Source organism: Octopus sinensis, linkage group LG28, assembly GCF_006345805.1.
Source record: "Octopus sinensis linkage group LG28, ASM634580v1, whole genome shotgun sequence".
NCBI lineage: Eukaryota > Metazoa > Mollusca > Cephalopoda > Octopoda > Octopodidae > Octopus > Octopus sinensis.
The window spans coordinates 17,052,728-17,064,919 of record NC_043024.1 but is presented as its reverse complement, the minus strand read 5'-3'; the positions used below and the strand labels follow the sequence as shown (position 1 = coordinate 17,064,919).

Genomic DNA, 12,192 nt, shown 5'->3' with positions numbered 1-12,192 from the left:
TTGAGAAAACCTGTTTAGTCAAGTAAAACCAATATTGTAGCTGTGACCAGTGCCCCCTGACTGGCTCGCATGCAATTGGCATGTAAAAAGCACCATCCGAATGTGATTGATGCCAGGTTCACCTGATTGGCTCCTGTGCTGCTGGTACATAAAAAGCACCATCGGAACAAGGCTGATGCCAGTACCCACTGACTGGCTCTCATGCCGGTGGTGCATAAAAAGTACCAACTGAATGTGGCCGATGCCAGTACCTCCAATTTGCTCCCTTGTCGGTGGCATGGAAAAAGCATTATTGGAACGTGATCAATGCCAGGCCCACCTGACTGCTTTCTGTGCTAGTGGCATATAAAAAGCTCCCACTACACTTTCAGAGTGGTTGGCATTAGGAAGGACATCCAGCTGTAGAAACATTGCCAGACAAGATTGGAGCCTTGTGCAGCTGTTGGTTCTCCAGATTTCAGTCAAACCGTCCAACCCATGCCAGCATGGAAAACAGACATTAAACGATGATGATGATACAGACACATGCATATATATATATATATATTTACACACACACACACACACACACATACATATATTTAGCGGCACTCCGTCGGTTATGACAATGAGTGATTCCAGTTGATCCAATCAACAAAACAGCTTGCTCATGAAATTAATGTGCAAGTGGCTGAGCGCTCCACAGGCACGTGTACCCTTAAGGTAGTTTTCGGGGAGATTCAGTGTGACAAAGCTGGCCCTTTGAAATACAGGTACAACAGAAACAGGAAGAAAGAGTGAGAGAAAGTTGTGGTGAATGAGTACAGAAGGGTTCGCCATCCCACCCCACTTCTGGAACCTCATGGGAGCTTTAGGTGTTTTTGCTCAGTAAACACTCACAACTTCCGGTCTGGGAATCAAAACAGCAATCCTACGACCACAAGTCCACTGATCTAACCACTGGGCCATTGCGCCTCCATATATATATATATACAAATACACACACATATATATATATATATATACATATATACATAAATATACATACACATCTACATTTACACATACACATGCACACACATGTAGACATTTATTCACATACACGCGCACACACATTTTGTATAAGTAGCAACTACTGTGCTTGTATACAGGAATTTAAACAAAGTAATTTTCAATAGGATTTTGTCACTGTTGTGGAAGCAAATGTCAATAAGATATCACTGTGTGCAATTTCCTTGAAACTCTGGCATGCAACTGGCTACTGATAGGCTATATATATATATATATATATATATATATATATACACACACACACACATATACATATACACATACATAAATATTTTTTTTAAGAAATTAAATGCTATGGCTGGTCACTGAGCAACCATTGGTTTCACACCTGTAAAGCACTTAACAGAAAAGCGCTTTATATGTGTGAAACCAATGGTCGCTCTATGACCGGTCGTAACGTTTAACTTTCTAAAAATATATTATTACTCTAATGCTTCAGTGTTTGCTTCATTTTTGGATATAGGAAATATTGTTGATTACACACACACACACACACACACAGATGAAAAAAGAAAAAAGAAAAAATACAATCTGATATTGACTATATATTGTTACTCCAAATTTTTCTTACTTGAATCAATATTCAAAAGAACACAAAAATATCCAGTAGATGCTTGCCAGGATATGAATATTATAAGGAACACAAGGCTTAATAGATAAATATATATATATATATATACAACACAGACATATATCAATTATCAAATGTAAATTTATGGTGGGCTTAATGGTGTTGAGATAGAAAGGGTAAAATCAACCCAGCTCTGTAGGAAGGGAGGGGGATGATAAGTCAGTTGGCGGAAGAAATTCCATTGCTTCCTCAAATGTTTGTTAAAGTACTGAAGTTTTGAAAAACACGTAGGTATTCTGTTTTAAATGTTGGCAGAATTACGATGGTTTTTTTTTTAACCAACTCTTTTCAGCTGCACATTGGTCCCATCTTTCACTCACCTTGGTTTTTGTGTTTGATAATCTTCCAGCTGATGCTGAAGTTGCAGTTTTTCTCAATTGCCAAATATAAACAGACAATTTCTTTAAATTTCTGTTACAAAGTGTGTAATTGAAAAAGTATGATTAAAATGTATCTTTATTTGAATTTTCCTTCTCTCATATGTATGTAGTTTTTTGCAATACTTCAAAGATTGGTAATGTACAGTTGACTTCTGCTTCATCTATAACTACCTCAGTATTACAAAACACATTAAGTGAGTATGTGTTGATACTTCTACATGTGTTATTGCCTCAATTGATTTGGGTCACTCGTCATACATGTAGTGCAACTGTAACTTAATTTAAGCTTATTTCTACTGAATAATTTCCTGCATTTATAGTTAATGTGAAAATACTTACCGATCAAGGTTAAAAAAGTTCATGACAATATTTAATATTTAATTAAAAATCGGTGTAAACTAGATAATTTTTCTGAACCATTTCTTAATTTTGGGGTAGAAAGTGGGGGGGATTTAGTCAGAATCTTTGAGAACTTTAAGTTCCACATTATTAAGATATTGAACGACAAATTAAATATATTCCTGATAATGTCACTTATTAGGTATTTCCAAAACAGTTAATTGAGAACAAGTGCCTATCTTAAAATAAGTCTTTTATTAAGTTTGTTCAGGATCCTGTATAAATATGCAATCAACGGCAATGTCTAAGATGGTTAAATATTTTGCAATGATCATTTTAGGCAAAATGTATCAAAAGTATGAATAAAGCTGTTCTGAACGTGTCTTCAATATGTCTGTTGATATATTGGGATATAAATCAATTATCTCTCTATACTGTGGAAAATTTTATGGTGGTAAATCTCTTGTTTAATACAACTCAGGGAAATAATCCCATAATTTCACATATATCTATATTGTTGTATGCCTCCAACGCTTACATGCACTTGAAGAATCAAATGGATTTGAATTTACCCTGGTAAAACTTTTATCAAGAAATAGATTTTTTTTTTCTTTTGCTTACTGGCTCTGGGTGAAGGATCAATGCCTACGGTCCTTACAGGCTGTCCAACATTGTTGAAATGATGCCATTAATGTTCCACTTAAACTACTACAAGTCAACACCTGTGGGGAATATATGAGCAGGGCCGGTCGCGTAGTTCCAGAGGGACAATGTTTTGGAAAGGAAGGACTGAGAGTAATAATTAGTCTGAGGTTTAGGGGATAGGACATGAGTGACGAGAGGAAGAGAGAGAAATAGGTTGAGATTACCAAAGTGGAAATGGTGTGAGCCTAGCTAGCCCTGAGGGGCAGCGGCCAATATAATAGTGGCAGAAAAGGTAGAAAGAGGAGACAATGCAGTTGTGAGCCAGCCTGAGAGTGAAGAGTGTCTGTGAGCATATTTATAGCAAGGAGTCAAGTGACCTTTTTCTGGATGAATTCTTGGATGTCTGTTTACGCAGCAGCGGCACCGATCAGGATGTGAAGTAACTATTCCATCGTAGGATCCACCTGAACTTTGTAGAGTATCAACAACTGTAATTGGGGGTCAAAATGCTTATAACATTTTACCTTAGATATGTCTAAAACATCATATCCAACGAGTTGTAAGTCCTTAATTTTTTTGCAGAGGAGGAAGGACATAGTTCCTTTGTATCTTGATATCATAGTGGTGACACTTTGGTACTTCAGAGTCATAGGAGGAGACTTTCTTTCACATGTGTTTAACTAGATCCTCTTCTTTCTCCAGCACACAAAGGGTGCAGAGGTGTTTGATAAGTCAACCAAGTTATACAAATCCATAATAGATATAACAGTTTGCTCTACAATGTTGTGTAGTTTAATATTTCACAAATCTTGTATGATCTCTTAAGGGTACACAAGTGGCAGCAGAGTACATAATGATTGAATACATGAACACAAGTAGAGTACTCAATAACTAAGTAGAAATTAATACAAACTTTTATGAAATACACAGGATTACTCTGAGTTTCCTTCTTAATTATGCAATTAATTAAGCATTTATTATTCAAGTTTTCCAAATCAAACTGGCATATTAGAAAAATTTGCAAAAGACTTCTGGTTATCACCTGTTGGAATATGAATATTATAAGGGGCATGACTCTAAATAAATACAAAATAGGCTGTTTCACTTTAGTATTAAGAAAATTGAAACAAAAATAATTAAAACAATTCGTGAATAACAAGCAAAAACAGGTAGAGCAGGTGAGTGGTGCAGGTATGAAGAAAGTGAGAAGGGAAAGGAAAGAAGAGAAAGAGAGAAGTGTTTAAATAAAAATGAAAATAAGGGGAAAAAACCGATGAGAGTAATAAGCACTTGGGAAATTTAAAAGGACATCAGAAAAGTTACAGAAAAGTTACTAGCTAATTATAACTATCTATTTATCTATCTGTGTGTGTGTGTGTGTGTTTCCTCTGGACCATTTTTCTTATATTCACCTTCCTGTAACTTGACAGTATACTCTGGTACATCTTCACCCATGGTGTCGCCACATATCTCTTCTACTACAAAACACTTGATCCTGCACCCCCTTATCATATTTTTATTTCTTTATTGCTCAGAAGGTGCTAAACAAAGAGGGGACAAATAAAGACAAACAAAGGGATTAAGTCAATTGCATCGACCCCAGTGCGTAACTGGTACTTAATTCATCGACCCCAAAAGGATGAAAAGCAAAGTCAACCTCGGTGGAATTTGAACTCAGAATGTAACAGCAGACAAAATACCGCTAAGCATTTCGCCTGGCGTGCTAACGTTTCTGCCAGCTCACCGCCTTTACTTTAGATATCATGTCTAAAAGATCATATCCAAAGGGGATATAAGTCCTTAATTTTTTTGCGGAGGAAGGATATAGTATTCTTACCTCCTGTCACCTGTCACAAAACCACATCTCCCAATATTACAGTCCCTGTCCCCGCCCCTCTTAGTTGAAGGATCTCATCGTGCAATTTACTTGATGTCCTCACTAGTGCCAGCTGCATGTAAAAAGAACCCAGTACACTCTGCAAAGTGGTTGGCATTAGGAAGGGGATTTAGGAATTTAGCAACAAAAACCATGGCAAAGCAGACATTGGAACTTAGCACAGTTCTGTGATTCACCAGTTCCTGTGGAGTGCTTAGCCATTGTGTCTGTGGAGTGCTCAGCCACTTACACGTTAATTTCACAAGCAGGCTGTTATGTTGATTGGATCAACTGGAACCCTCATCGTCGTAATCGACGGTGTGCCATGATCCAACCCATACCTGCTTGAAAGGACGATGTAAATCACTGAGGATGGAGTTACTATAGTAAAGCCATCATTCAATAAATTCAAGATATCATAACATTGTTATTATTGCTATTTTTTTTTCAATATATAATTATCATGTTGATATCAAATGGTAAATATTATCTCCATATTGTTATATCCAGGGTATCACCACCATGTGACCAGATTCAAAAGGTTTACTCTTTTACTTGTTTCAGTCATTTGACTGTAGCAATGTTGGAGCACTGCCTTTAGTTGGGCAAATCGACCCCAGAGCTTATTCTTTGTAAGCCTAGTACTTATTCTATTGGTCTCTTTTGTCGAGCTGCTAAGTTACGGGGACGTAAACACACCAGCATCGGTTGTCAAGCGATGCTGGGGGGACAAACAGACACACAAACATATACACACACACATACATACATACATATATATATATACACGACAGACTTCTTTCAGTCTCCGTCTACCAAATCCACTCACAAGGCTTTGGTCGGCCTGAGGCTATAGTAAAAGACACTTGCTCAAGGTGCCATGCAGTGGGACTGAACCCAGGACCATGTGGTTGGTAAGCAAGCTACTTACCACACAGCCATTCCTATGCCTATGATGTTATATTTATATTGTAACTAAATTATAGATAGCTTTATCCTGTTTCTACCGTATTCATATCATTATTATTATTATTATTATTATCATTGTTGTTGTTATTTAAGGCAGCGAGCTGGCAAAATCATTAACATGCCAGGTGAAATGCTTGGTGGTATTTCATCTACTGCTACATTCCGAGTTCAAATTCCACCAAGGTTGACTTTGCCTTCCATCCTTTCAGGGTCAATTAAATAAGTACCAGGTATGCATTGGGGTTCAATGTATTCGATTCAATTTTCAGGCCTTGTGCTTCTAGTAGAAAGGGTTGTTATTATTGTTATTATTATTATTATTATTATTATTGTTATTATTATTATTATTGTTATTATTATTATTATTATTGACCATTGCCAGCCTCCCTTGGCACCTGTGCCAGTGGCATGTAAAAAGCACCCACTACACTCACAGAGTGATTGACGTTAGGAAGGGCATACAGCTGTAGAAACACTGCCAGATTAGACTGGAGTCTGGTGCAGCCTCCTGGCATCCCAGACCCTGGTCAAACCGTCCAACCCATGCTAGTATGGAAAATGGACGTTAAACAATGATGATGATGAGGAGGATTTAAGGCAGCAAGCTGGCAGAATCATTAGCATGCCAGGCAAATGCTTAGCAGTATTTTATCTGCTGCTACATTCTGAGTTCAAATTCCGCCGAGGTAGACTTTGCCTTTCATCCCTTTGGGGTCAATGAAATAAGCACTGGTTAAATACTGGGGTCGATGTAATTGACTGTTCCCCCTCAACCCAAATGTCAGGCCTTGTGCCTTTAGTAGAAAGGATTATTATTATTATGAAAGGATGAGATGGTTGAACTGTTTGCAAGTGGGATGAAATGATTAGCGGCATTTCTTCTGGCTCTCTATGTTCTGAGTTCAAATTCCACTGAGGTCAGCCTTGCCTTTTATCCATTTGGGGTCAATGAAATAACTACCAGTTGAGCACTGGGGTCAATGTAATTGACTTACCCCCTCTCATTAAATTTCTGGCTTTGTGTAAAAATCATTGTTGTTGCTGTTGCAGAATCGTTGGCATATTGGACAAAATGCTGAGTGGTATTTCTTTTTGCTTTATGCTGTGAGTTCAAATTCTGCCAAGGTCACTTTGCCTTTCATCCTTTCGGGGTCGATGAAATAAGTACCAGTTGAACACTGGTGTTGATGTAATCGACTAGCCCCCTCCCACCAAATTTCAGGCCTTGTGCCTTTAGTAGAAAGGAGGATTATTATTATTATTATTATTATTATTATTATTATTAATAATAAGGCGGTGAGCTGGCAGAATCATTAGCACGCCGGGTGAAATGCTTAGCAGTATTTCATCTGCCACTACATTCTGAGTTCAAATTCCGCTGAGGTTGACTTTGCCTTTCATCCTTTTGGGGTCAATTAAATAAGTACCAGTGGAACACTGGGTCAATGTAATCAAATATCAGGCCTTGTGCCTATAGTTGAAAGGATTATTATTATTATTATCATTATTTAAGACAGCAAGCTGGCAGAGTCGTTAGCATGCTGGGCAAAATGCCCAGCGGTATTTAGTCTGTCTTTACATTCTGAGTTCAAATGCCATTGAGGTCAACTTTGCCTTTCATCCTTTCAGGGTCGATGAAATAAGTACCAATTATACACTAATTCAATATAATTGACTATTTCTCTTCCCTCAGAATTTTCAAGGCCTTGTGCCTAGAGTAGAAATAATAATAATAATAATAAGTAATATTATTATTATTAATATTATTATCATCATAACCACGCTGTAACAACATTTACAACACATCTCCAGTATAGTGCTAAATTATGGATATTAACATGATATTCTACATGAATAGGCGCAGGAGTGGCTGTGTGGTAAGTAGCTTGCTAACCAACCACATGGTTCCGGGTTCAGTCCCACTGCGTGGCATCTTGGGCAAGTGTCTTCTGCTATAGCCCCGGGCCGACCAATGCCTTGTGAGTGGATTTGGTAGACGGAAACTGAAAGAAGCCTGTCGTATATATGTATATATATATATGTGTGTGTGTGTGTGTTTGTGTGTCTGTGTTTGTTCCCTTAGCATTGCTTGACAACCGATGCTGGTGTGTTTACGTCCCCGTCACTTAGCGGTTCGGCAAAAAGAGACCGATAGAATAAGTACTGGGCTTACAAAAAGAATAAGTCCCGGGGTCGAGTTGCTCGACTAAAGGCGGTGCTCCAGCATGGCCGCAGTCAAATGACTGAAACAAGTAAAAGAGAAAAGAGAAAGAGAATACCCTACAATCAAGGATATCTTTCTTGTATTTGTATTACATTTTGGATATCACCACAATTCAGCCCTAGTCTCAAGATCACCATCTTTTTCCACTATTTTACCACTATTTTCAATAAATCTGCTCCATTCTAGATATGATATTACTGAATTAACAAACTCTGTGATACATTATCCTGTTTCTAAACGCTGGATCTCACCAAAACATTATCTGTTTCAATCTTATTCTGACATCCTGGGTCTTACATTATCATACTTCAGATATAATAAAATTATGACATTTCATCTCTTTCTACAATACCAATGTTGTTATTGTTGTTGTTCAATGTTGTTGATGTTATTGTTGTGGGATTACATATTATATCAGAATTGTAGGGTGTTCTCATAGCATTCTGTAGTTGATATCACCATCATTTATTAAATTCTTTTCCCCACTTCTACAATATCCTTAACAAGTTGTTTACTACACTCTAGATATCTCCACCATGTTACTATTAAATCAATATCATTATATAATTAATTAAATTGTGGATATCCTTGCGATGTGTAGTGTGATATTTGTATCGGACTTGACTATATTTCCTAGCTCCTTTCATTGTAAGGGTCCTGACTCAGTAGCACCCACTAACTATATACTTGAGACAATATTTATCATAGTTCAACATCTGCAGGGATCTGAGGGTCACTATCAAATCCCCCCATTTCCTTCCTCATTGCTACATCTTGCATATATCTCCTGCGCATTTGTTCCAGTTTCCGGCGTCGCGTTATAAGACTGACATAAGCTGCTTCCTGATCGATACTGGCGAAGGCCGGGTTTCGTTTCTTACTTTTGTGAGAATGTTTGGAAGACTTTTGAGGTACAGTAAATGAGGGTGACCTGGAGCGAGTTACCTGTGAATTGCCGGTGTACATTTTTCGTTTGTTTTGCTCCCTGCATTTCCTCTTTCTTTGTCTTTCCCTTTGTTTAGAGTATGCATTTGCCCTGGAATGCAAAGGATTGTCCCGTGAATGGAACCTCTGTTTAAAGCTGCCAACAATTTGATGAATGTTCGTTGTCGAGCTTGTTGCTGCCATCTCGTGCCGCTCTTTTTCTGTGGAAGGGGTGTTTAGAGAGAATCGTCTGAAAAATTCATTTTTCGATTTTGATTTTGATTTATCATGGCTAAACAAAGAAGACCGTCTCTCATACATCTGTTTCATTGTCATTTTTTCACTCTTTTTCTGCTTCTGCTCATTGTTTAATGCTGCTATTTCAGGCAGCCTGGTTCTTATGTAAGACCACCAAGAACGGTAATTTGCAAGCGATGAACGTCGTCGATTTTGTTTCCTCAATTCCCTTGCCTCTTTGATGCGATCTTTATAAGACTCACCACTAGTCCCAGGTAGATTTGGGTCAGGCAAGGTGGGATTCTTTTCACTCTTGTGCCTGCTACCCTTATGAAAGAAAAGCCCAATAAGTTCAGACAGTGATGAAGTGCTCAGTCCTGATGTAGTTGATGCTTTTCTTTGATCATATTCCTTTGGCGGAAGATCTGGTGATACTTCTTCAACAGCATCTGTTGTCTCTTCCTCAGGAACTGAAAGAAGTGAAGTTTGTTCAGGAGATTCCTCATCTATTCTGTTTCCATTTTGCTGCTGTAAAAAGATTAGAAATAAGTTGAAAGACAAATCCGAAAATGTTTTCGAAATGCATCAGAAAGTTGCCGAAGTGCATCAGGTGTAGATTTTCTGGGATATTTTGGTTAAAAATCCAACAAGGTGACTCAGGAGCAAAGATTGGTCAGGTGGTGCATCAGGAATAAGTTTTCTGTGAAAAGTTGCTTATTAATAGAACAAGGTGAATCAAGGCAGAATTGTTTTAGATTCTTTGATTAGGATCTCGTGAGGTGCACCAAGAATACTTTTCTTGGAGAATTTTATGAGAAATCAGCAAAGGTGCAGCAGGAATAAATACTTTGGTCAAGAAGTGATCAGGTTTCATCGGGTGAATATTCTAGGATAATGTAGCTAAAAAGGAATCCAGGTACATCAGGTGTAAGTTTGTCAAATTACATTAGTCATAAGGTACATGAGGTTTTGATATTTCAGAATATTGTTGTGTCTGAAGAGAGTTATACAGCCTTAATATCAAACACATTCACCAGTTCAATTTCTTCTCATTCACTATTTATTTTTGGAATAAATATCCATTGACAAGGTTGCAAAAGCATGTTTGAAATACACAAAAAAATAAATGATGAGTGGAAATTGAACAAGTGAGTGTGTTCGATATCGAGGCATTATGACTCTCCCCAAACACAACAAAACTTGTTTCAACACACAATTTCACATAACAAATCTTGCAAACGAGATACAAAAGTTTCACATGTTTAATTAGAAATTAAACAAATTGCATCAGGAATTAATTTTTCAGATTAATTTTCAGGTTAGGAATGGCCAAGATGTTTCAGCAGTAAATTTTCTAAGAGACATTGATTTGGTGAACAATGAAACAATATTGTATTAAACATTCAGGGTGGTGCAGAGGTTGGTGGCCTGTAAAATGTGATGGTGTTCACTTGGTTGTTTCAGTGCAGTTTGGGAGAATGGAGTCAGGAAATTCAGCAAACTATACAAGGAGCATAAAACCTTTTAGATTAGGTTTCAGATCAGGAAGCATTGCATAAATAAGAATATCATCAGTGTTAGTGTGAATTCTAATTCAAAGAGGGACATCTGTGGCAGAATATTCATGATTTCAGGTAAATTGCTTGATTCCTAAAATAGCAGGGGATTTGCTTAACCAAACATAGGTATAATTAGTTTCTTGTTCTTAATATAAATATATATGTGTGTGTATATATATATATATATATATATATATATATATTATATATATATATGTGTGTGTGTGTGTGTGTGTGTGTGTGTGTATATATATCATCAGCATCATCGTTTAACGTCCGTTCTCCATACTAGACGTTAAACGATGATGATGATGACGATGATATATACACACACACACACACACACATATATATATATAAAGGGCTTAGTAAAATAAATTACTTTGCCACATACTGAACTCATTAGAAATAGCAGCTAAAGAAATTTCTTCAGCTATTTCTAATACTTAAAGAAGATCTCTCTCTTGTTGAAATTATAATTCATCTTTCTCTTTAAAATGCTGCGGTTTTCACCGTTAATACATGGTGTTTGTCAATTTTAACCCACGCTGGTGGAAAGGGGAGAGCAGAAATTCTTCGCTTGCATATTCGAATTTGATAACACTTTTAGTTCGAGCAGAATTCTTGAGGTGATTAGAAGCCGAAAGGGTATGCTCCCGACTTTCAGTGTTCCCAATCCGATTCAAGGAATTCTGAGCTGAAGAAAGAAATGTCGAATTGACTAATCTAGAAACGTACGTTCTCAAATAACCTTTGCACTTGATTTTTTAATGTTTTTTCCCCCATACTTTTGTGAGTTAGTTTAGGCAAACACTATCTGAGAGAGATCTTCTTTAAGTATTAGAAATAGCTGAAGAAATTTCTTTAGCTGCTATTTCTAATGAGTTCAGTATGTGGCAAAGTAATTTATTTTACTAAGCCCTTATATATAATGTAATATTTTGAATTCGCCTATAATGGTCCCTTTACATACTGAATACTTGGTGAAATTGATTAATAATTAATTAATTTTACCCTCAATTGTTGAAATATATATATATATATATTTATATATATATATATATATGTATCCATATATATCCATATGTATACATATATTTATATATATATATATATATATATATATATATATATATATATATATATATATATGTATCCATATATATCCATATGTATATATATAGTTACATATATAAATATTTATGTATATCATTACATATATATATTGATAGATATATATATATATTTATATGCATATATATTTATATGCATATATATATATTTATATATATAAATTTTTATTTTATGTATTTGTATATTATATATATGTTTATATATTATATATTTTATATATATAT

At 36.3% G+C, this 12,192-nt stretch overlaps 1 protein-coding gene and 1 long non-coding RNA gene across 2 annotated transcripts in view; both read right to left on the bottom strand.

Annotated features, from left to right (window-relative positions):
* Positions 1-1,582: 1,582 nt before the first annotated feature.
* LOC118768389 lies at positions 1,583-5,570 on the bottom strand. The gene is made up of 2 exons (XR_005004203.1): positions 4,799-5,570; positions 1,583-3,569 (listed from the first exon to the last, which is right to left on the bottom strand). It is a non-coding gene; the product is annotated as an uncharacterized LOC118768389 (long non-coding RNA).
* Positions 5,571-8,169: 2,599 nt separating this feature from the next.
* The window catches only part of LOC115225697, a 426,722-nt gene continuing 422,699 nt past the window's right edge, over positions 8,170-12,192 (bottom strand). Inside the window, exon 8 of the mRNA XM_036514764.1 lies at positions 8,170-9,803. Coding sequence (XP_036370657.1) covers positions 8,817-9,803 — 987 coding nt within the window. The 3' untranslated portion in view covers positions 8,170-8,816. The remainder of the gene's footprint in view (positions 9,804-12,192) is intronic.